At 36.7% G+C, this 22250-nt stretch overlaps 1 protein-coding gene and 1 pseudogene across 1 annotated transcript in view; one reads left to right on the top strand and one right to left on the bottom strand.

The window, feature by feature from the left end:
* Positions 1 to 22250, top strand: part of TSG101 (tumor susceptibility 101) — a 99532-nt gene that overhangs the window by 49479 nt on the left and 27803 nt on the right. Inside the window, exons 6-7 of the mRNA XM_043970586.1 lie at positions 5235 to 5301; positions 12622 to 12713. Of these exons, the coding sequence (XP_043826521.1) occupies positions 5235 to 5301; positions 12622 to 12713 (159 nt within the window). The remainder of the gene's footprint in view (positions 1 to 5234; positions 5302 to 12621; positions 12714 to 22250) is intronic.
* On the bottom strand, positions 2536 to 2853 carry LOC122730953 (annotated as a pseudogene).

The following is a 22250-nucleotide window of genomic DNA, read 5'->3' on the forward strand; positions in this document are numbered from 1 at the left end:
CTGGTATAAATCCAGCCTGGTCTTGTATAATCTTTATGATATATTGTTCTCTGTCTCCTTGCTGATAATTTACTTAAATTTCTATCTCTGTTTTGACTTCACCAGGTTTAGGTACTAAGGCTTATATTTGTGTTATAGGAATTTGATAGGACTTTTTCTTTTCCTATTTTTAAAATGTCTTGTATTAGAATTGGTTTTTTTTTTTTTTTAATATTTGGTAACATTTGCTGGTAGAGTTATCTGGTGCTGTGATTTTTATCTTTAGGAGTTCAGTTTCTTTTTCTTAAATCGGGTTAGTTAAGTACTCTTTCTTGTTCTCTAAATCTGGGCAATTTATATTTTTGTAAATATCCATCCATTTAATTTACCCTGTCAGTTTTATTGTCATATAATTGGGCAAAATAACTCCTAATAATTTTTTTTATTTGTTCATTAGTTGGGAATTCATTGTTTTTATTTATCTAGCTTATTGCTTTGTTCTTGTTGATTTTTTAACAGCGCCTAATTCTTATTCCCTAATCCAGTAGGGGTTGTGGTTTTTGCTGTTCTTGTTGTTGTTGTGTTTTGTTTTGTTGGTTTTTGATTTTTCAGGGTTTCTTTTTTTTGTTATTTAATTAAGAGTTTTTAATTTGTTGACTTTGTGTGTTATGTGTGTGTGTGACATGTCCAATTTGTTAATCTGCTCTTTTCTTTTTTATTCTCTTATTCTCCATGCCTCTTTATTCTAATCTTCTAGGTAAGAGAATAATGGGGTTCTTTAATCCATAGGAATATAGTATATATAATTTTCATACTTTTTTGATAACTCAGGAAAACGAAAATATTGCTTGTTTTGTTGACTAAAACCAGTAGCCTTTCAAACAAAAGAACTTAACAAAATTTTAAATTAAAAAAAAAATTACAAAGCCATCATCAGATAAAGAAATACTCTTAGGAATAAAAAATTATATTTCTTAGCAGCATGATATATTGGTGAGACAGTTAGATTCTGCTTCATGAGGCTTGGTTTAATTCTTACCTTTGACACTTTATGACCCTGGAGAAAGCCCCTAACCTTTCTGTGCCTCCATTTCCTTATCTGTAGAATAAGGATAATATCCCTTTGCTTAATTTACATGTCTTATGAAAAAAGCATGAAGGGACACATTTATATTTGTAAATCTTAAGATGCTTTGTAAATTTGAACTATAATCATTATTAAACAAAATTTTCTCTAAAGCAGCATGATAGACCTTTATTTTTCTTAAGTTAAATCCTCATTATAGTGTCTACTTCTCCAGAATGGCTGTGAAAACCTCACTCTTGGAGACAGCAAAGTATATTTACTCTAAAGTTTGTTTAAATGCTGTTCTGATGATAAATGATGTATGCCAGTTTACTCCTCTCAGTCACTAACAGGACAGCCATTAGGTGATGAATTATTTGGCCATGGCAACATAAAAGAATTCAAAGTGGCCCTCAATTCTATGCAACCCCTCTCTGATTCCTTAGAGACAGTGAGTGGTACTGAAGGAGAAAGGAGAGAACTGAGAATCAGTTTTTAGACTGCATAAAAAAAAGATTAGTTTCATATTAATTTCTATTTAGTATATACCCCAAACTATGAAATGTATGTCACATCTATATTTTTATAATTCTAAATAAAATTGCAGTTCATAAAGAAGTTACAGTTAAATGAAAGGATAGTGGATAGACAGTGAATACATACTCCTAGAAGTGAACAAGGAAGTTTATAGAGTTGGTTTCCCCTAAAAGCAGCAAAAAGCCTGTTTAAAGAAACTTGGCCATCTTACTTTGCAGGAGAGTATATTGCAGTACTTGTCTTGAACAGAAGGAAAAAGATTCATTAAAATAATGATAGTTTTTGTACCAGTATCTGTTATGGAAGAAGGAACAGGAATTTTTCAAAATACTGGATAGGTTCCTCTAGTCCAAGGCAAGGTTCTACTACCTGTCTGATTATTTCTGGTCATCACAGGACAGTGAATTTTCACATAGAAAAATATATTTCAAGATTAAGAAATGAAAGAGACCAAAAACTTGTATCTCACTCAGAAGATTCACACCTATATTTCATTCATACTGAATTCCAGAAGAGGATAGAAGATGCATGGTGGAAACAACAAATAGCATCACAAAAAAATTAAATTTGCTGTGTTTAAATAGTAAATGGCTAGTTACCAATGTAAAATTCCTTTCAGAATTAGTTTTGTACATTCATTGGTTAAAGCAAAGTTCAAAAATCAAATTAGAGAAAGAAGATCGTATTTATTTATAGTTCGAATCCAACTTATTTAAACAAATTGTTGGTGCAAAAAAGAAAAAATAAGAAATGGGTAAAAATTAAGATATTGTTTTCCTGTCACTATCACTTAGAGAGAAGTTCAGGCAGCATAAAACAGGAATGAAGAATGCTTAAAGAACCTGGAAATAATAACTAATGTTTCTGTTGCTTTTATTTTATTTTATTTCTGTTTGTCCAATCTTTATTGGGTAATTCATTGGGTGACTTGGGAAAGGCAGGCAGGGTCCAGTTTAGTCCTTCTTAGCAGCAGCCTTCCTCGTGGCCGCCAGAATGTTGCTGAGTTCCTCTCTCTTCCTCTTGGCTCGGATGTGAGTTCCCACCCTTTTTTAAATAAACTTTAGGGCTCCCTTATCCTTGGAGACCTTTAACAATTCCATGGCCCACCTCTCATAAGGGGCAAACCCACACACCTTCCCGATCATATCTCTCACAAACTCGGTGTATTTGGTCAGGCGTCTACAGCGGCGCCAGTGTCGCAGCTTCGAAATGGTCTTGGTAACTTTGGGGCCCTCGTTGAGGCCCACGGCCATGGGGTTGCAGATAGCCATGGCTGCAGCGGGATTGTAGCCTCAACCACAGTCACAGTTTCTGTTGCTTTTAAAGTTTATAATAGCTTTACATGCATTATCTCTTTTGATCCTTTAGTCTTCCAAAAGCTCCCTCTTCTTCCCACTCCTTTCCTCTCAGGATCTGTTCCCATACTCTCTCCTCCTTCATTCCACCATCAGAGAAAGAGATGGTCTTTCTTCTCAAGGCCATCTATGTCCCTGGACTTTTGATCCTATCTTTCTTTATAATCCTTATTATGCTCTACTACTTATAAACACAAAAAACAAAAACAAACACAAAAAGAGCCTCATTTGACCCTACCATTCATCCTCATCAAGCTATTATCCTCTACTTCCTTACATCCTACTCACTACTTAACCCGTAGCTGGTCTGACTTCTAGTCCCATTATAGTCAAAACTGTTCTCCTTTTAGTTATCAGTGATCTGTTAAATCTAGTGGCTTTTTCCCCTCAACCATTCTTGACCCCTCTGGCCTTTGACATTTACCTTACTTTCCTAAATAACCTTCTTTGATGGTTTTTGTGACTCTCTTTTCTTCCAGTTCTACTACCTGATTATTTCTTCTGTGGTGAATCACATCCTCATCCTATTCCCTTTTCAAAGGTGACTTGGGGGGCAGCTAGGTGGCACAATGGATAAGGTACTAGCCTTGGATTCAGGAGGACCTGAGTTCAAACCCAGCCTCAGACACTTACTAGCTGTGTGACCCTGGGCAAGTCACTTAAACCCCATTGCCCTGCAAAAAAAAAAAAAAGGTGACTTGGGATTTTCTCCCTGCTTATCTCTCTCTCCTGGCTTCTAACTAAAATCCTACCTTCTACTTTAATTTTTTCCCTGTCCCCCTTAATGCTGGTGCCTGTTTTTTTGTTCTTTATCTCCAATTCATCTTCTCTATTTTTTGTTAGCATGTGATTTTTTTTTTTCATATTTTCTCATCTATTAAAATTAGCACCTTATTGCCTGACTGACTGGTGTACCTCTTGTAAGATACTGATGGAAATTATGAGTAGTATCACCTCACCAAAATTAAAAAGAGTGGTTGAGAAATCAAATTGGGAAAATTCTGTGCAAGATGTACATCATTGTAGGACCCTTTATAGGTAAAACTGAGAGGAAGACAGCAAGTAAACACAAAATAGAATAGAATTTTCCAATAGCACTACATTTGAAATCTAATTAGCCTTAGAAAAACTATGCGTTTTATGAGGAAGGATAAATAGCATATAATTTAAAGTTCAGAAAAGCATCAAGTCCTAATCAAATTAGGTACAGAAAAAAAAAATCCATGAAAGGACAATATCGTTATTCCCAAAAGATAGCCAGGAAGATAGAATCCATGTGTGATCATTGCTGAGAAAATAACACAGATAAATAAGACATTTTCTACCACAATGACCTTACAGTCTAGTAAGGAGCATATTTGCTATTCATCTGTGAATGGTGTATATTTCCTGTATTTGACATCCTGTGAATTATGGTAAAGATATTGAGAGAAATCCCCAGGGCTATTGAAATTGAATTTTTAAAACCTGAAAATTGGACTCCCCAAAGCATAATTTCTAATCTACCTTGAGGCTGATCTGCCCCTTGCCTTTAGGTTTATCACTGTCCGGAATTTTGCCAATGCCAGTGGGTATATCTTTAGAGCTTCTAAAAATATACTTTCAACTTGTTTTGTAACTTTAATTATATGTAATAGCAGTAGACTATTTCTTTAGTTGAAATGATAGAAGTAAATGATGTATATCATTTCTTTGTAGCATGATACACAAATCATAGTAATAATGAAAAACTGCTGTTTTACCCATTCCATAATTGTATATAAAAGTATCTGGTAGTGTGTGTGTGTATAAAAGTATTTTGTAGCTTACACAGTTTTACAAAAATAAGAGGTATTATAAAATCAGGCCAATTTTAAAATATCTAACTGCTAACCAGAAGAGGGCAGTACAGCCTTTCTTTAAACTGAGCCAGCTTCAGTTTTGAGTAGTCTTCAGAAGGACAAGAGTCCTTTAGAGTAAAAGCTAACTATAAAGTTGTGTGGCTCAGGACTCTTCTCTTGCATGGCCTGGAAATGGTGATCTGTAGTAATACGAAAATTCATGCCATACTAGAAATCACTTTTTAAATGTTTTATGACTATCAGAACTGATTTTAATTTGTAAGTACTAATAGCTTGAATGAAAGGATTGATTTTTCTTTATTATTATGAGTTTTGTTTTGTGAGTTGGTGTGTGTGTGGTGGTGGTTTTTTTAATTGTGTATGCAATTTTGTTTTGGTTGGGGAGTAATATATATATGTGTTGTTCAGATACTATTCAATGTTCATTTTGATATTAAGTATTTAAATTGTGTTTAGCTTCCTATATGCCAGGTATGCCAAGTGGAATGACTCCATACCCGCCTGGACACCCTCCCAATCCCAGGTAATGAGAGATCAATATTTTTGATTGGTGCTATTTGAAATCCCACTGCCACTTAAATTTTGTCAAAGTAATAATGACTAGTAAATATATGCTAAGTCAGTAAAGGTTTGTTATGGACCTAAACCTAATTGTTGCATGTTACCTAGATTTAATTAAAATGGAGCCTTTTCTCTCCTTGGAGAAAAGGAAAGGAAAGATGGAGTCATAATGATTGTTGGGTTTTTTTAATACTTAGAAAAGATTCAGCCTGTTTTTCTTTTAATAATAAATTGGAATACTATACATTTAAAATGTTTTCTAAGAATGCAAGTCTGTAGTTTCTAAGAGTTATTTAATTTTTTAAAACTTGTAAATTCTTACAATCCTTGCTAATGGTTTACATGCAAAAATTTTAGGGACTTTCCTTTGATAATTATTTAGCATTCATTATATTATCTAAATATACAATGAAATTCAAGGCATAGATATTAAAATTTGTATCTGTTAGATCTATTGAATAAAAGAATCCTTAGTCTCAGCTTACTCTTTCTTCTTTTGTCTGAATTGCTGAGCCATTGGCCCATCCCATCAGGTTTTCTGACTTTTGAGTTTTAATCCCATGGATAATCCACCTTTTGTTCATTATCCTGCTTCCTGACCCATCTTGTTTTTTTCTCTCCACATTATAACTCCATTCCATAGAGGTCATAGGATTTAGAGCTGGAAGAGACCAAGATCATCTAGTCCAGCTCACTTTAAGGAGGAGAAAACTGAGGCCCAGAGAGGTTAAGCAAATTGCCTATGGTCATTCAGGTAGGAAGTAGCAGAGTAAGGATTTAAACCCAGATCCACTTATAAATCCAGTACTTTTTCTTCTATAGCATGCTACCTGTTCACTTCCTGTAACCTCCACTTTCTGTGGGATGTTTCATGTCATATGATCTTGCAGACAGGTTTTGTACATTGTCCTGTAGTACTATCAGTCACTTTTGATAAGGTGTCATGGATAAATAAAATCCACAAATAATGTCTAGAATGACGCTTGAGATTAGCTTCCTCTTGTATCAAATCTCTACCAAAGGTCAGTTTGGATCAGATTCTGACCTTTTCACACTAATAGACAGCAAAACCATAGTGTGGTAGTCCATAAACAGATAATCAACATTTTAAATTTGTGGTTAAAACATCTTGACCTATATTTCCTAGTTCCTCTTTTCAGTGGAAATATGCAAAGGTCTTTGAGGAGATTGTAGACCTCTGAAGAGAGTTTTCTCAATTCATTTATTTCTCAGCATCATTACTCATTCTTCCTTCCTTCCTTGCCTTGCTAAGGCAAATCCCTGTTAACTATGTCCTTGATCCTATTTCCTCCAAGACCTTGAACACAACTTTCAACCCCTTCAAAAAAAATCATGGTCTCCTCAACCCTAAAACATTTGGTGAATTAATCCATATTCTATTTGGGCAGTATGCCATCTCTCATTTCTTTTCTTTTTTTTTTTAAGTTTGTTTGTTTATTTTTGTGAGGCAACTGTGGTTAAGTGACTTGCCCAGGGTCACACAGCTAGTAAGTATCAAGTGTCTGAGGCCAGCTTTGAACTCAGGTCCTCCTGAATCCATGGCCAGTGCTCTATCCACTGCGCCACCTAGCTGCCCCTTCTCATTTCTTTTTAATGACCAAACTTCTTGAACAACTAGTTGTCCAAATGGTTCGATTGACTTTTTCTTTTTGACTTTGACTTTTATTTTCCTTTTATATAGTTTCCATCCCTACAACTATAACTGAAATTACCTCTTAAATTCACAGGCAATTTCTTAATCAGTGACCTAGTGTAGTTTATTGTCTCTCCTCATCTCCTTTAACCTCTTGAGTAGAAAGTGTGTGAAAGGGGCAGCTAGGTGACGGAGTGGATAAAGCACCGACCCTGGATTCAGGAGTTCCTGAGTTCAAATCCGGCCCCAGACACTTGACACTTAACACTTACTAGCTGTATGACCCTGGACAAGTTACTTAACCCCAATTGCCTCACTAAAAAAACAAAACAAAACAAAAAAAGAAAGTGTGTGAAAAACAGATTTTCCTTTAAGACCTGAATTTTGGATTTCTGTGACACCTTGTTTGATCTTGGGCAAATTGAGTAACTTTTCTGAGCCTTGGCTTTATCTATAAATCGAGAGGATTGTACTGAAGGATCTCTAAGGGTCTTTATAGCTCTTAACTCCTTTGCTTCTATGATCCTTCTTCTGACTTCACTATTTTGATCAGTGATACCACCATTCATTCAGTTTTTATTGCTTCTCATATGCATATATTATAAGTATTGATGATTTCCCCACAATATCTCTTGCATTTGCCTCCTCTTCTGTTCTCATTCCCATCACCTAATAGATTTACCTTCACCTGGACTATGACTGTACCATCTTTATATATACAGATATTCCCATCTCCATCTCTCTCCCTTTCCAATCCAGATTATCCTTCAGTATTTCTATTAGACCTATCTTCTTTATGTGCCAATTTGGTCGTGTCGTTCCTCTGTTTAAATCCCTCATTGACTCCCTGTGGCCTACCAGATGAAGTTCACACTTCTTTTTCTATTATTCAAGACCTTCCACAGTCTGGAACCACTCTACTTTTCTAGCCTTATGTCATATTCCTCCCTTCTGTATAAGCAAGATTAGACTTGTTTTGCTTGACCCTAGAAGGCAAAAGTAGTACTGTGGATAGAAGTTACAGAGAGGGGATTTTGGCAAGAAAATTTTAGTAACAGTGATCCAAAGAATAGTCTTGGCTGCCTTGAAGTAGTGAGTATCTATTTTTTGCAGGGGGGCGCTGTCCAGAAAGATGCTAAATGATCACTTGTAGGGAATGTAGTTGTAGAGGACATTTCTGGTTCAGATATGGGTCAGACTTAATAGCTATCTGGAAACCTTTGTTTCTGTGATTTTAAAGAGTTTTTTGTTGTTGATTTTAGTTCTTTATGGGCCAATTTATAATATGGCTAATTTCATCAGCCAAGCATTTTGTCCTGATTAAATGAAATAGTATACCTTTTGTGCTCTGTGATGGTCAATTCATATCTTAAATAATATAGAGATTGTCATTAGTAGCTAATATGGTAAAGAGTCTGTAAACTATCATTAAAAATGTATATAGAGAAATATATAAGTGTGTGTGTGTGTGTGTGTGTGTGTGTGTGTGTGTACGTGTGTATGTATACACAGAGACATACACTTTACTATGGGCCTAGTAAGAAAACTAAATTTTGTGTAAGTACAAACCTAAGTTCGTTAAAGGGTCTTCATCAGCCCCTATAGCCATCATCGAAAGGAAAAAGTCTTTTTTAAGAGGGGGTCCACCTTCTACATCACCACTAGCAGCTGCTGACCAACTGCTACCAACAATCAGATAGGCATAGGCATAGAAGCCTAAGACATGGCAGCACCCCCCCCCCCCCCCGACCACCCAAATTCAGTTATTATTCTAGAGAAGGGCCTAGGCATAACTATCAGCTGCCACACCTAGGGCAGGTCAGCCAATTTAGCTGAAGTAGCAAGGCAGCCAGAGAAAGGAGAGGGAGGGAATATGTGCCAGACCAAGTCAAGTCATTCCTACCACCTTGACCACTGTCTCCCATCGGATCCTGATGGAGACCAGGACTCTGAATCCAAGAGCCAGGATAATCCACAGCTACTAAAGACCAAGAAAATAAATTTTTTGCCTTCAAGAACTTAGCACTATCAAATGGTTCAGCATCAGAAACTCCTATCATTTTATCATTACTATGTCTGCTCGGCAACTGCACCCAAAGGACCATAGGACATTTCCATCCATATGTGTTATCTTTTCCTTTTGATCAGTGGAGAGCTCCTTGAGAGCAAGGACTGTATTAGTTTTCTATTTGTATCACTAGCATTTACCACAATCCATTGCCACATAGCAAACCCTTAATAAATGCTTTAGATTTATTTACTTAGTCACAGGTTTCTAAAGTTCAAAAGTGTGCAGTTAGATACTATTTATTAGATGTTGACTCTGTTAGGGGCATTGAGGGAGGTTAAAAGATAGCAAAGTCAGTCCATTCCTTTGTCTAGCTTACAGTTGAATAGAAAAATATCTGGACTGTTGTGTTCAAGAGAGGTGATAGACTTTTGTGCTGTTCAAAAGAACACAACAATAAAGAATTATTTTATCTCATTTATAAAAAAGGAATTTTTAACATTCCAGCAATGGGATGAGCTGCCCCATGATGTAGTAGTTTCCCTTTCATGGGAAGTATGCAAGTAGAGTTTGGAAAATAATCTCTTAGGGATTCTGGAGAAAGAGGATTCTTTGAAAAGTACATTGGTTTATATTAGTGTTGTCAAATATAAGGATCCCCACTTGCTGCATATTGACTTAGAAAAGCACCTATTAACATTATCTTTCTTTGGTTTTATTACTTATTTTTTAGAATATTTACCATTTACTTTGGGGGGGGGGCATTGAGGGTTAAGTGACTTGCCCAGGGTCATACAGCTAGTAAGTGTCAAGTGTCTGTAGCTGGATTTTAACTCAGGTCCTCCTGAATCCAGGGCTGGTGCTTTATCTATCTAGCCACCTAGCTGCCCCTTTCCATTTACATTTTTTTTAAGTAGGCATAGTTTAGTTTATTCACTGTTTATGAAAAAAACATCTTATGTGGTTGCCACAGCAGCTGCCTGGGTCTTCACAAGATGGTCGGTGAATTCCTAATAGGGAGACTTAGTAAACACAGTCTCCTTCCACAGGTCTGTATATTTTGGAGATGGTATTTAATCAAGTTCTGCCACACTGGAGAATATTGCCTTCTGTCCACAATTGAAACTTCTGTTTTAAGATTTTCTCTACCATCCTTTCCAACATTAAGAGTGAATATATCTATCCACAGGCTATCTATTAACTTTGTGCCGTGTGCTAAGCTAAATGCTGGGGATGCAAAGAAAAAGGAAACAGTCCCTGCCCTAAAGGAACAAAACTACATATGCAAAAAAGATTGGACCCCACCAGTATCTAGGGGAACTAGAAAGGCAACATATAGAAGGCAGAACCTTTAGGAATTTATTTATGTTCTCAAAGAACTTACGTTCTTTTAAGGGAGATAATTTTTATATATTATGATTATATAAAATAAAGTGCATAGTAATTTAGGGAGGCCAGTGGCATTTGAGGAGATTTGAAAAGATTTATTGTGGAATTTAGTGCTTGAACTGAGACTTGAAGGAAGAATGGGATTCTGTGCGTCAAGTATCAAGGGAATGCAAAAAAAAAAAAAGTGCAAAGCCTAGGGGCATGAGATAATAAGCCAAGTATGAGGAACAAAATAAAGCCAGTTTAATTGGAATTCAAGATGAGAAATAACACATAATGGGGTTGTAAAGGTAGGTTGGAATTAGGTTGTAAAGGACATTAAAGCCAAACAGGAATTTATTTTCATTCTAAAGACAATAAAGAGCCACTGCAATTTATTGAGTAGAGGAATGACATGGCAGCTATGAGGAAAATGGATCAGATTAGGGAGGAACTTGAGGCATTTTGATCTCAGGAGGCCTTTGCAAAATTCTTAGCAAGAGATGATTTGAGCCAGTCAGAACCAAGGTGTAGTGGCTATGTGTAAACAGTGAGAAGGGAGATAATGAATTTGAGGTGCATCATGGAAGTCGAATTGACAATTTTGGGCAATTGGATATGTGCAGTAAGGGAGGGTTACAAATTGATGCTAACTCAAGAGTGGAAAGGTAGGAAGGGGCCAGGTTATAAAGGGCTTTAAAAATCAAACATGATTTTATATTTGATCTTGCAGGCAATACACCATTTATATGCCATCAAGTCCTTGGAGGTTGATGATTGGGGTTGAGGGGGTGACATGGATTGGGGAGTGATTTGAGGCAGGAAAACCAACGAGCCTCCTGGTGTGAGGCTATGAGGGCCTGAACCACTACAGTGGTGGCAATGTTAGAGATAAAAAGGGCATCTGTGAGAGATGTTAAAAAGATGGAGATGATAGATTTGGCAACTGATTGGATTTGGAGAGTGAGAGACATTGAGCCTGTGTGTCTGAGAGGAATGGTGGTACTTTTAACAGTAATATGGAATTAGGGGAAAGATAATGAGTTCCATTTGAAAATGTTAAGTCTGAGGTGTCTTGTAGGCAGTTGGAAATTCAAGATTGAAGCCTGGAGGTCAGGAAAGAGTTTTAGAACAGATTAAAATTGAGCTTAAAACTTCTTCAGTGATTTTTTTTTTAAGGAGTTAAAAATAACTAGTAGAACTTATCCATAAGTGTGAGGGAAAAATCCATCCTCTTCTCAATAATTCGCAGGAACTCAGCAGCAGCAGCAGCGAGGCAACAAAGGCTCTTTATTTTCTCCTCATGAGAAGGAGGCACCCTAGTGTGCAGCTAGTGGGTGCCCAGAAAGGGGGCTCGAAGGCCCTGTTTTATACCCTAGTCTCTAACGCAAATGGACCCTCCCCTTTTTCATCACTGGTGGGGTTACAATCTATGGGCAAAAACTAGCTAAGCGGAAAGCAGTATTCCCACCCCTCTTCCTTGTATGGGCATAACTCAGGAATGGACCTTATATGGACACAACTCTGGAGGACCTTATTGAGACCAGGGCTCCTTGAACCATGTGACCTTACTAACTTGAGGGGGAGGAGGGGATCTGAGACCTTTGTCCTACAAATAGGTCAGGGGGAGTATGACTAACTGTTATATCCACATTGAGAGGAGACAACAACCCATTTCTCACAATAAGTCAGGAGACTTATGGTCAGTTTTCTTTAGAATTTTTTTTCGAAAGCTTATTTGCCATGTTTAGAAACCAGATTTTATGGATACATGGTTAAAGCATTTCATCTTTGCTATTGTGAAAGTGAACCCAAAGTAGCCAGGGGCTAAATCAAATTATTAAAGACCTAATTTAGGAATATAGCCAGCATGGAGCTTATTTTCCTTTTATTGATGGCTTTTGTTTTAACACTCATTTAAAAATATATCACTTTCCCTTCCCTAACCCAGTAGATCTATAGCAAAGTTTGAAAAAGAAGTTAAAAGGTAATTTTGCAAAATTAGCTAATGTATCTAATTATGTCTGTCAATATATGCAGCATTCCACAGCTATTGTACCCCATCTCTGTAATTAAAGGATTGAATATTAACATAGAATTTTTATAAGATGATACAAATGGTAAAATAGAGCTTTATAACTTTGTGAGTTTACTCATTACTAAATTCAAACTTATGGAAAATTGACCTATGTTTTTGTAAATTGCTAAAACTATGTTGTCATATTTACTCTTATACTTTTTTCCTTTTAAAGTGGTTTCCCAGGTTATCCTTACCCACCAGGCGGACAGTACCCTCCAACCACAAGTTCACAATACCCTTCCCAACCTCCTGTGACCACTGTTGGTGAGTAGCCTTGAAAATCTGTATTTTTGTTTTCTATTATAAATGGCAATTTCATGTGTGGGTGTGTCAAGAATATTTTAGGTTTTTAAACTAGCCTTTTTAGTAGAGAGTTTCAGTGGTAAATGATCTTTCTCCAAAGTAATTTATTCCCATGTGGATCAGCCCACTTTTAGTGCCTAAATGAAATGTTATAAATATAAATGTTATAAATATCCCCATTCTTTTTTGTGTTAGGTGTTTTGGGAACTCAAATACTGAGTTTGTTGGTAATGAGTACTACTAGTAAGGAAAGAGTATATTTAAAAATACAAAGGTGGCTTGGTTAATATGGGTGAGTCTGGTAAGAATTACTTAAACAATGAGAGATTTAACTTGTAGAGTTTTGTGTGGTATTTTTTTACAATCCATTTTATAGCCTGATATGATAAAAACTGCTTGCAACATAACTTTTCTTTCATTCAGAATATTAGTATAATGGGTTTTCATGCCTTTATAGCTTTTGACTATGTTAAAACTTGTAACTATATCCAGACCTATTCTTCTGTATTATTTGTAACACAAATGTGCCTTAGGCTTTAAAATTCTAATGACTTGGTGTCTTTTTCTCACCCCTTTTAAATGTAATCTTGGCCCTGCTTTACTTATTTGTTGTTTTGTAGTGAAATATAAAAGGGATTGAAAGGAATTACAAGGTAAATGTGAATTCCAATTGCATCTTCACCACTGATTCATTGACCTTAGCAATACTCTTGTTCCTTTTCTGGGTTTTTCAGTACATTAAGGGCCTGCAGTTTCTCAGTGTGAGTACTCCCTATCCCAACATAAGTCACAACCCTTCTCTAATTTTGTAGATGGTCTCTTGAGAGTTTTGGTGGACAGATAATTTATCGCCTTGCAGCTTACCTGAAGATGAGTCTCTCTGTACTTAGATGGACTGGTCCTCATACAGCAGACATACAGTCCATCACTAAGCACTTTCTGGTGTATATTCTGATAGATAAAATAGCCTTTGAGAACCCAAGGTCATCTGTGGCATGATAAGTCATTCAATTTAGGATATTGATCAAAGGAATTGATCTGTCTAATGAAATGGTAGTAATTAGTAAAATGTTGATCATTGCCATTCCTCTCTATTTTTCAAATATCATTACAATATTATATTATAGCACTCATCATTTGGGGAAGAAAAGTTCCATGTTAACCAAAGGGCTGGTGATTGGGAGGTAAATTTGATTTGAGCGAAGCAATGTTTCAGAAATGGATTAAAGCAATTGAAGCAGTAATTTTATTTTCTAAGGGTAGTAGGTGTTCAATATTTTTAAGGCTAAAACCAATTTAACCATTTCGTGAGACTTGGGCATGGTGGTGTGTATATCTGTAGTCCCTGCTACTAGGAAAACTAAGGTGAATTGCTTCCTTCAGGAGATGAAGTGGGGCTAAAGTTGATTGCTGTCTGTGCTAAGTGCAGCACTGGTCTGGCAAACCTGTGGGGCCTACCAGGCTGCCTAAGGAGGGAAGAACTGGCCCAGACCAAAAACATGCCAGTCGCGGTGGGGCCAGGTCTATAAGTTGCTGCTGCACTTTCACAATGGGCGAGATAGGGAAACCCAATTTCAAAAACAAACTAAAACCCCCCACCCTATTTTGAATGGAATTTAGGGTGTCTTATAATACATTTATTCTTTTTCCTTTTTTTCTGGTGTTTGTTTACTCGGGAATTTTGTTAGTGATATTTTTGTGATATGCCAAATAAAGAATAGCAGAACTCTGGAAGTATATTTTGAATACTAACATTCACATGTAGCTGATTCATTACTGTATGTGCTTGATGCCATGAGAATCATCTGTCCTTTTTAGTTGTTGAAGCTCCCCATAAGTCATGTTTGATGGTATATAGATAGATGATGTGGTTGAAGATATCAGAGGGCATATCTGCTTTTGAAGGACCTTGTTCTGAGGTGCCTGTGACTGCTGCTGAGACTAGTGGTAAACTTGTTGCACGAAAAGACCTCTTCTTTTTACTGTCTAAAATTGAGCTGTTAAGCCTACTGCAGGGAACGCAGTCTGTTATCTGAGACAATAATGAAAAGAGCTGGCCACGGAAGTAGGCTTTCAGAGTCAATTTATGGGTTCATTGTATGACCCAGTTCAAGTGAAGTTTTTAAAAAGCATTCATAGAAGACCAAGTGGTTATTTCTTCTCATTGCTTTTACATTGACTCAGCAATAATTTCCCACAAGTTGAATTCACCCATTTACAGTACCAGCTCTTGACTTTCTGGTACAGTAAAGAGTTGGCTTGGCCATGAATGCAGATGTCTGGTAAAGGAAAGAGTTATCACACTTGGTATGCTGAGCCTGACTGGGCAGTTGGAATAACACTTTAATAAATTTGTTTTGTTCTTTAGGGGATGGGGAAACTTATCATCTATGAATAATCTTTTCCCCCCAAAGCCATTGTAAGACCAAGTATGTTTTAGGACATCATCCTTGCAGGTGACTACCAAAAATGTATTCCACTGGAAGATCAACCATAAAGGATGTGGAACTTGGATTACTTTCCTTAGATTTTCTATCCAGTGCAGGCATTGTTTACCAGCAAAGGCATCTGAAGGAAGGTAAACTTTTCTTGATACCTGTGGATGAAACGTAAATAAAATTTAAGTTTATGCTTCTCCAGATTATGTAATCTATTTTTTTTTTAAACAAATGGGATTCTTAATAAATAAAAAGGATTGGGAATACAGCTTTGCCAAAATATAGAAGAAAATAAAATTATAAACTTAGCACTACTAGACCACGATCACATTAAAAAGATTTGAGTTCAGGAGAAAACATTAATACTTGTTTGTGTTCTCTTAATAGCAGATGCCAGAAGAAAGCAGAAGCAGGTATGGATTTGTGGTCATTCGTATGTTTTCTGGGCAGAAAAACGGGCACTCAAGAGAAGCTTTGGTCCACAGCTGGGCATTCGAGTGGAGGATGCCAAACTCCACTGGCTAGGAAAGAGTGGCATGATGTGGGATCAATTAATATCCACCTTGATTCATGCACGGCGGCATCTGCCAGATCCTGATGTGCTGGTGATACACCTGGGTGGCAATGATCTGGGAGCATTAAGATTGTTGGATATTATGATCCGAATTAAGAAAGATTTAGGATTTATCAAGCAAATGTTCAAGAACGTCATTATAGTGTGGTCCAACATTGTACCCCGGAAAGCATGGAACCAAGAAAAACCTCAGAAGGTTATGTATAAATGTATGAAGAGGGTCAATCTAGAAATGAGCAACTTTATGAAGACCATCGGAGGATGCATTATCAAGCATGACACCCTTGTACCATCGTCTCCAGGTTTATTCCATCTAGATGGTGTCCTTTTATCAGAGAGTGGTACCGATGTCTTCAACCTGGATTTGCTTAGTGTTTTGGAAACTCTGATTTAACTGAGGGGATTTTGGGGTGGGGGGTGGGAGGGGGAGGGAAGAAAGGCTAAAAGGAGTGTTTCTGGCCTGGGAACCTGACCCAAAGTAGGAAAATGTTTGGACACCTCAGGAGGAATTCTCACTAAAACAAGGGTAACTTTTGCCCTTGGAGAGACTAGTATGTCTACATCATATTTAAAGGGACAGTTTTTTGGACTGATTTAATTCCCTGAAGGGATAGTGGTGCTTCTGGCCAAAATGGCAGAAAGCCTTGATTTCTCCTTTGTTATAGTGGAATGCTGTACCCAAATGGAAAGTTGTGTTTTCTAACAGGACCTGTTTGATATGATTTTTAAAAAAAAATTTCATTTCATTTCTTTTCTTTTTGGTGTATGAAGTAATGCTTGTAATTTATTTAAAGAGATACTGTCAAATAGGTTAGGCCTCATATTTTTACATACAGATCTTTTTGGTATGTCCTGAGTTAACAAATAACTACCTGGTGTTGCAAGTCTGTTTTGAGTGTCCTGAAACATGGTGTCTCCTTTTTATAATTTCTCTTGGACACTAAAAAAAAGTTTGTTTCTCTACTATTTGTCCTCTATTCCAGTTGCATAATCCCCCTGCTTCTGACATAATCTTAGTGTACTTCGGGGCTGGGTTTTGTTTTGTTATTCACCAGTATGACAGTAATGGCATCATTTAAGCTCTGGCAATAGAGTATTGAGTAGGCCCATTTGTTTTTGGATCACCCCTATACCATTTGTGTCTCCCATAGTGATGTTTTTTCATGTGTGTCCCACCCATCACAGATGTGATTTCTCTAGTTAATAGGCCCACGTTTTTGGTTTATTTTTTGAAACCACATTACGCCACTGACGATTTCCTGCATAGTGATCTTGATACCCAGTATTTTGATTTTTGCTTTCCAAGGGAAATTTTTAGGGCCCAAATCAAATTTTACTTTCTGACTATTAAAATCATTTAATTTAGCCACAAGCGTTTAGTGCTGTGCTAACCAAAATCATACTTGTGAAATGAATTGTATATTTTTTAATGTACTAAAAGGTTTGAACAAAATAAAACTAATTTTAAAAAGAATTTAAAGTATAGCCCTTGAAAACTCTTTCTATCGTCTAGATTTTATTGTAAAATAATTTGCTGTATTTTATTTGTTAATTTGCCCACTGTTTATTGATTGGTGGAAAATGAACAAAAAACTACCTTCTTAGTTTAAGAAGGAGTAGCATTATGAACAGTGCTGCCCTAATACAGTTGTTGATATGTTCAGACTTTTATGAAAAATTCCTTCTGTTCCTTCTTACTAAGGGAGCAAAAGAGGAAATAATTTGAACATAGCTGTACATGTCTTTTATTTTTAACCACCTTCTCATCTCTAGAAAACGAGAGGCAACATGAGCTAATGGGAGAGCACTGGATTTGGAGTTCAAAGACCCGGCTTCCCAACTTGGCTCTGTCAAGTCCTGCTTGTGTGGCCTAGGGGGTGTCCCTCAGCCTCTCTGGGTTTCCATTTCCTTTTTTTGTCAAACAAGGAGCGTGGAATAAATGATCTTTAAAGACACTTCCAGCTCCAGCTGTACGTCCTGTGATCCTATGAAGGGAAAATTGGTCATGCAGGAAATCTGGCAAATAAGAGTGGAGGGCAGGTGTCAAAGAGATTGGGAATTCTGTGGTCCCATCTTCAGTTGAAAGAATAGAAGCATTCTACCCTTCATTCTGGTCCAATTTCAGAAGGTTGTATAGGTAACTACAATTTGGTATCTATTTCTACACTTCAGACTGTTGTAATAGCCGGCCTATAATATAGATACAGTGTGATTTTTGTGGTGATGCTGCTTGTTCGTAGTGAGAACATTGCAAGAGTGTTTGTTTCTGATTAGTTTTTTGTGTAGTGTTTTGGAGAATCCTAGCATTAAGTAGTCATCTGGAGAAATAAGTTTTTAGTAAGATGATACTCAATTGGTGGCACCTATGTTTAATACATGATAGGGTACTTTGGATACACTGTATTTAAAATGGTATTTCCAGACACAGCTGGGCCTTGGCAGAGTCCATACATCGTACCACATTTGGACATATTTATGTGAAGCAGTGTTTGGATATGATTTGTATAACTGTAATCTAAAATTAAGAGCTGTGGCCTTTACAGTTTGGTTATTGTGTGGTTTGTTGATATATACATGGCATGGAATGACATGGACTTCTGCAGTAAGATGTTGTAAATGGGAATTCTAGCCCATTGAAGTGGACACTTTCAAAACTCCATTTTGAAAATACTTTCTAAATATACCTAGATTTTGAAGTGTTGTAATGTAATTTTCAATTAGCTTTCTAAAATCACTTATAAAGGCAAGTAAACTAGTAAATGTAGATGGGTAATATTTACAAGAATTTGAGAAAGTGATTTTTTTCATTGTTAAAACCTTGTCAGGGTATGAAGGACTATAATGTTACAGTTGAATACTTACTGAAGAGAATACAAAGAAACTGAACATGTATAGAAATAATTGCCTGTTTTATTACCTTCTCTAGAGGATAACAGCTAGTAAACATTATAAGGTTTTCTTGTCTTTGTTTTGTCAAATGGCTGTTCTTCCTTCTCCAACATTCTTGGATATAATGAGTTTGGCTTACAGAAACTGTCCTTCCAGGATGTGCTACCCCACACATGCCGGGGGTAGACTAATACACACACTGTATGTGTGTGTGTGTGTATGTCTGTGAGCTTCTCTACAGTCTTTCAGACTTCCTTTGGGAATACCTGCCTCATCATCAGGGTAAGTAGCACTTTCCTGTAATCTGGGGGAGTCAATGATTCAAAAGGGAGTGGAGATACAGATGCTTATGAGTTGGCTTAATTGTTTAAGCTCTTTCTCTTTATTTTAACAAAGATGCTAGTTTTACAAAATGAAAGTGACTACTTCATAGTCAATGCTTAAAATGTCTTCCTTAAAATTTTATTTTTTTTTTTCATATTTTCAATAATGAAGGAAAATGGGTGACCCTCTGATAATGTTGGTTCTCTAATATTGAAATTAAGGTAGATGAGGTGCCAGTCTCTAAGTTAAGATCAATTTATTGGTAAGGCCAACAGTTATCAATAAAAGGGGTCTCTTAGCTCCCCAGCAAGCCAAAAGACCTCGAATGACATTTTGTAGACAAAAGAAGGAGCATTCAAAAATAAGAAGGCAGCCTCAAAGAGGAAGAAAACAATATGAATTGGTTACAAAGTCAGAAATACCAGACATGAAGGACAGACAAAATAATTAAATAAACATCAGGAATGCAGGGCTAACATTAAAACCCCTCCTTCCATCCTGTCACTAGGAAATTGCTGATTGATTGAGTCCACCTGTATCCTACAAGAATAATCAATGATGTGTACTGTGTAAACATATAATTTAATTGTACAAGGATAACTAGTGGTCTCAGAGAGGTAATAGATTTCCTCTAATCGGTCAAGGACAACTGGTTGTATAGAGATATTGGGTTTGTTTCCAGTAAAAGTGACTTATAGGTCAGCTGAACATTTAAACTTTACTGGCCATTGTAAAACTGGCCATTGTAGGAAAACTGAACTTTTAAACTTCTGAACTTAAGTTAAAAAGTAATGTGACTTTAAGTAGTTATACAAAATGATGGTGGTATTACAGAATAGATTTAATTACAAAATGAAGTCACAATCAGTTTGATTTTCTCAGTGTCCCATCATTATTTAAATAGAAACCCATTTGTTTCTGAATCATGAGGTAAATTATTGTCTCTTATTTCCTAGAAAAATTGATTTCTGTAAGGAGAATCATTCCTTAAGACTGGGACCATTTTTTTAGAGGACGATTATCTCAAGTTTTGTTTTTGTTTTTAACTTTTTTTCTTGTTAAGGCATCTAAAAGTTTTCATTGTTTTTTATATGTCTTTTTTACTTTGGTATCTAATAATTTTCTTCACTAGGGTATACATCTTCATTTTGCTACTTTGAGTGCTTTTAATGCCACACTTGCCCAATGTTTCTATATCTGTTGTGGATATGATCTGTTATTGATCCTTGTTTGCAGAGTGTTAACTTGTTGACCTTTTTTTTTTACTTAAATGCCTCAAATTTTGTCTGTTATATTTGTAGAGAAATACTTTTAATGCTTAAAGAATACGGACGGATCCAGGAGTATTCACTACTCACTCTAAAATCAGTACTTTGATTTCTTTGAGGGGATAGTCCATGTATATTCCTTGGGTCCAATAAATACTAGTTTTCTTCAATGAAGAATCTGAGAGAATCTACCACTCTTAAAGGTTTTTTGTTCTGGGCTCAAAGAGGTCCCTGGACAGCTGTCATCCTCTTGCCTTCTACTTCACTTCCTCCCCAATCCCCCCCAATAATGAATTAAAAGGTAACTGTAATCCTGTTTCTAAGCAGACAGTAATTGCTTGCTTATTTGGGGTTATCTTTGGCTCTTTAGATTGCTATTCAATTTTGATATCAGCTAACAGTTGAGTTTTAAATACTCAGTTGTTTTAAGGAAATAAGTAGGTTCGTTTCAGATCAAGCATTTTTATCAATGCCCCCGCTATGAGCCAGGCCCTGAGTTAGGAGTTGGGGATGCAAAAATGAAAATAGTTGCTGTCCTCCAATAGCTTGTACACAGATATGTATGTGTGTTTTTAATGTGTAAAAAATAATTTAGTCAGAGGGAACATTAACAACTATGAAAATAAGCTTTTGGTGGCAGATGGCAGGCACACTTGAAAAAAGTGTTGAAGGAATCTAGAGGTTCCAAGAAGAGAAAAGAGAGAAAATTCCTGGCTTAGGACATGGTCTGTGCAAAGACAGAGGCTGGAAGAGGGAAGAATCACACGTAGGGAGACCCTCAAATAGGCCGGTTTGGCAATCCATTGATGGATTAGGAGTGTAGGTGGTAAGCAGTCTGGAAAGATGGTTGTGAGCCAGGTCTTGAGAGACTTTAATACATTTTTTTGTTTTAGTGAGACAATTGGGGTTAAGTGACTTGCCCAAGGTCACACAGCTAGTGTCAAGTGTCTGAGGTCAAATTTGAACTCAGGTCCTCCTGACTGCAGGGCCAGTGCTCTATCCAGTGCACCACCTAGCTGCAAATAAAGAACAAATAGAGGAGTTTGTATTTTATGCTAAAGACCTTATAGAACCACTGAATCTTCTTGAGTAGAAATGTGACATAGTGACACTGGGGTTTTCAGAATGTCTATTTGGCAGCTGTATAAAAATGGGAATGGCAAGAGTAAAGGCTAAGGGCAAGGAGACCACAGCCTTAGTCCAAGTGAGACATGACCAGGGCTGTAACAGATGAGAGAAATGATAGATAGTACTTGCCCCATTTGAATAGGGGAGAAGCAAGTGGGGGGTTGAGAATCAGTCGACCAGCACTTGTTAAGCACCTGTTATGCCTGGCAGCATGCTAGGTATGAAAAACTCATGGTCACAAGGAGATTATGTTTTATTGGGGGAGACATATATGCCTCTATAGATAGAAGTTGAACATAAAGTTATTTGGTGGGGGAGGGGAGGATGCTGGCAGCTGGGAGGATCTGGTTGATGATTCACAATGTGGACCCTTGAGTTGCTGGGAGGAATGTATAGTAGTAGCCTTTTTACTTTTGTTAGGGAGAAGTGAGGGATTGGGAAATTGCTATTTAGTTATTTTGTATTTTTCTTTGGGGCAATCGTTTTGTGGATGCAGAGTTGTCTTTTTGATACAAAATCTGTTATTGTAGATAATTAGCGATTGTTGGTAAAAGTGATTCTGAAGTGCCTATATATGGCCACGTGGAGCAGATGTAGATATGGTTAGGTGTATACATTCAGCCAACAAATATTTATTAAGCACTGGGTGCTAGAGATACATGACAAGCATGAAATAGTCCCTGCCCTCCAGAAGTTTACATTTTATAGCAGAAATAACATGTACACATAAATATATGTGAAATAAATATATACAAGGACATTTGGGGATACTAAAAGTGGAGAGAGCAGGAAAGATTTTGTGTAGGAGAGGCACATTTGCGCTGAACTTTGAAGGAAGAAATAGATTCTAAGAGGCAGAGATGGGAAAGCAACATTC

This window comes from Dromiciops gliroides, chromosome 6 (genome assembly GCF_019393635.1).
Source record: "Dromiciops gliroides isolate mDroGli1 chromosome 6, mDroGli1.pri, whole genome shotgun sequence".
Taxonomy (NCBI): domain Eukaryota; kingdom Metazoa; phylum Chordata; class Mammalia; order Microbiotheria; family Microbiotheriidae; genus Dromiciops; species Dromiciops gliroides.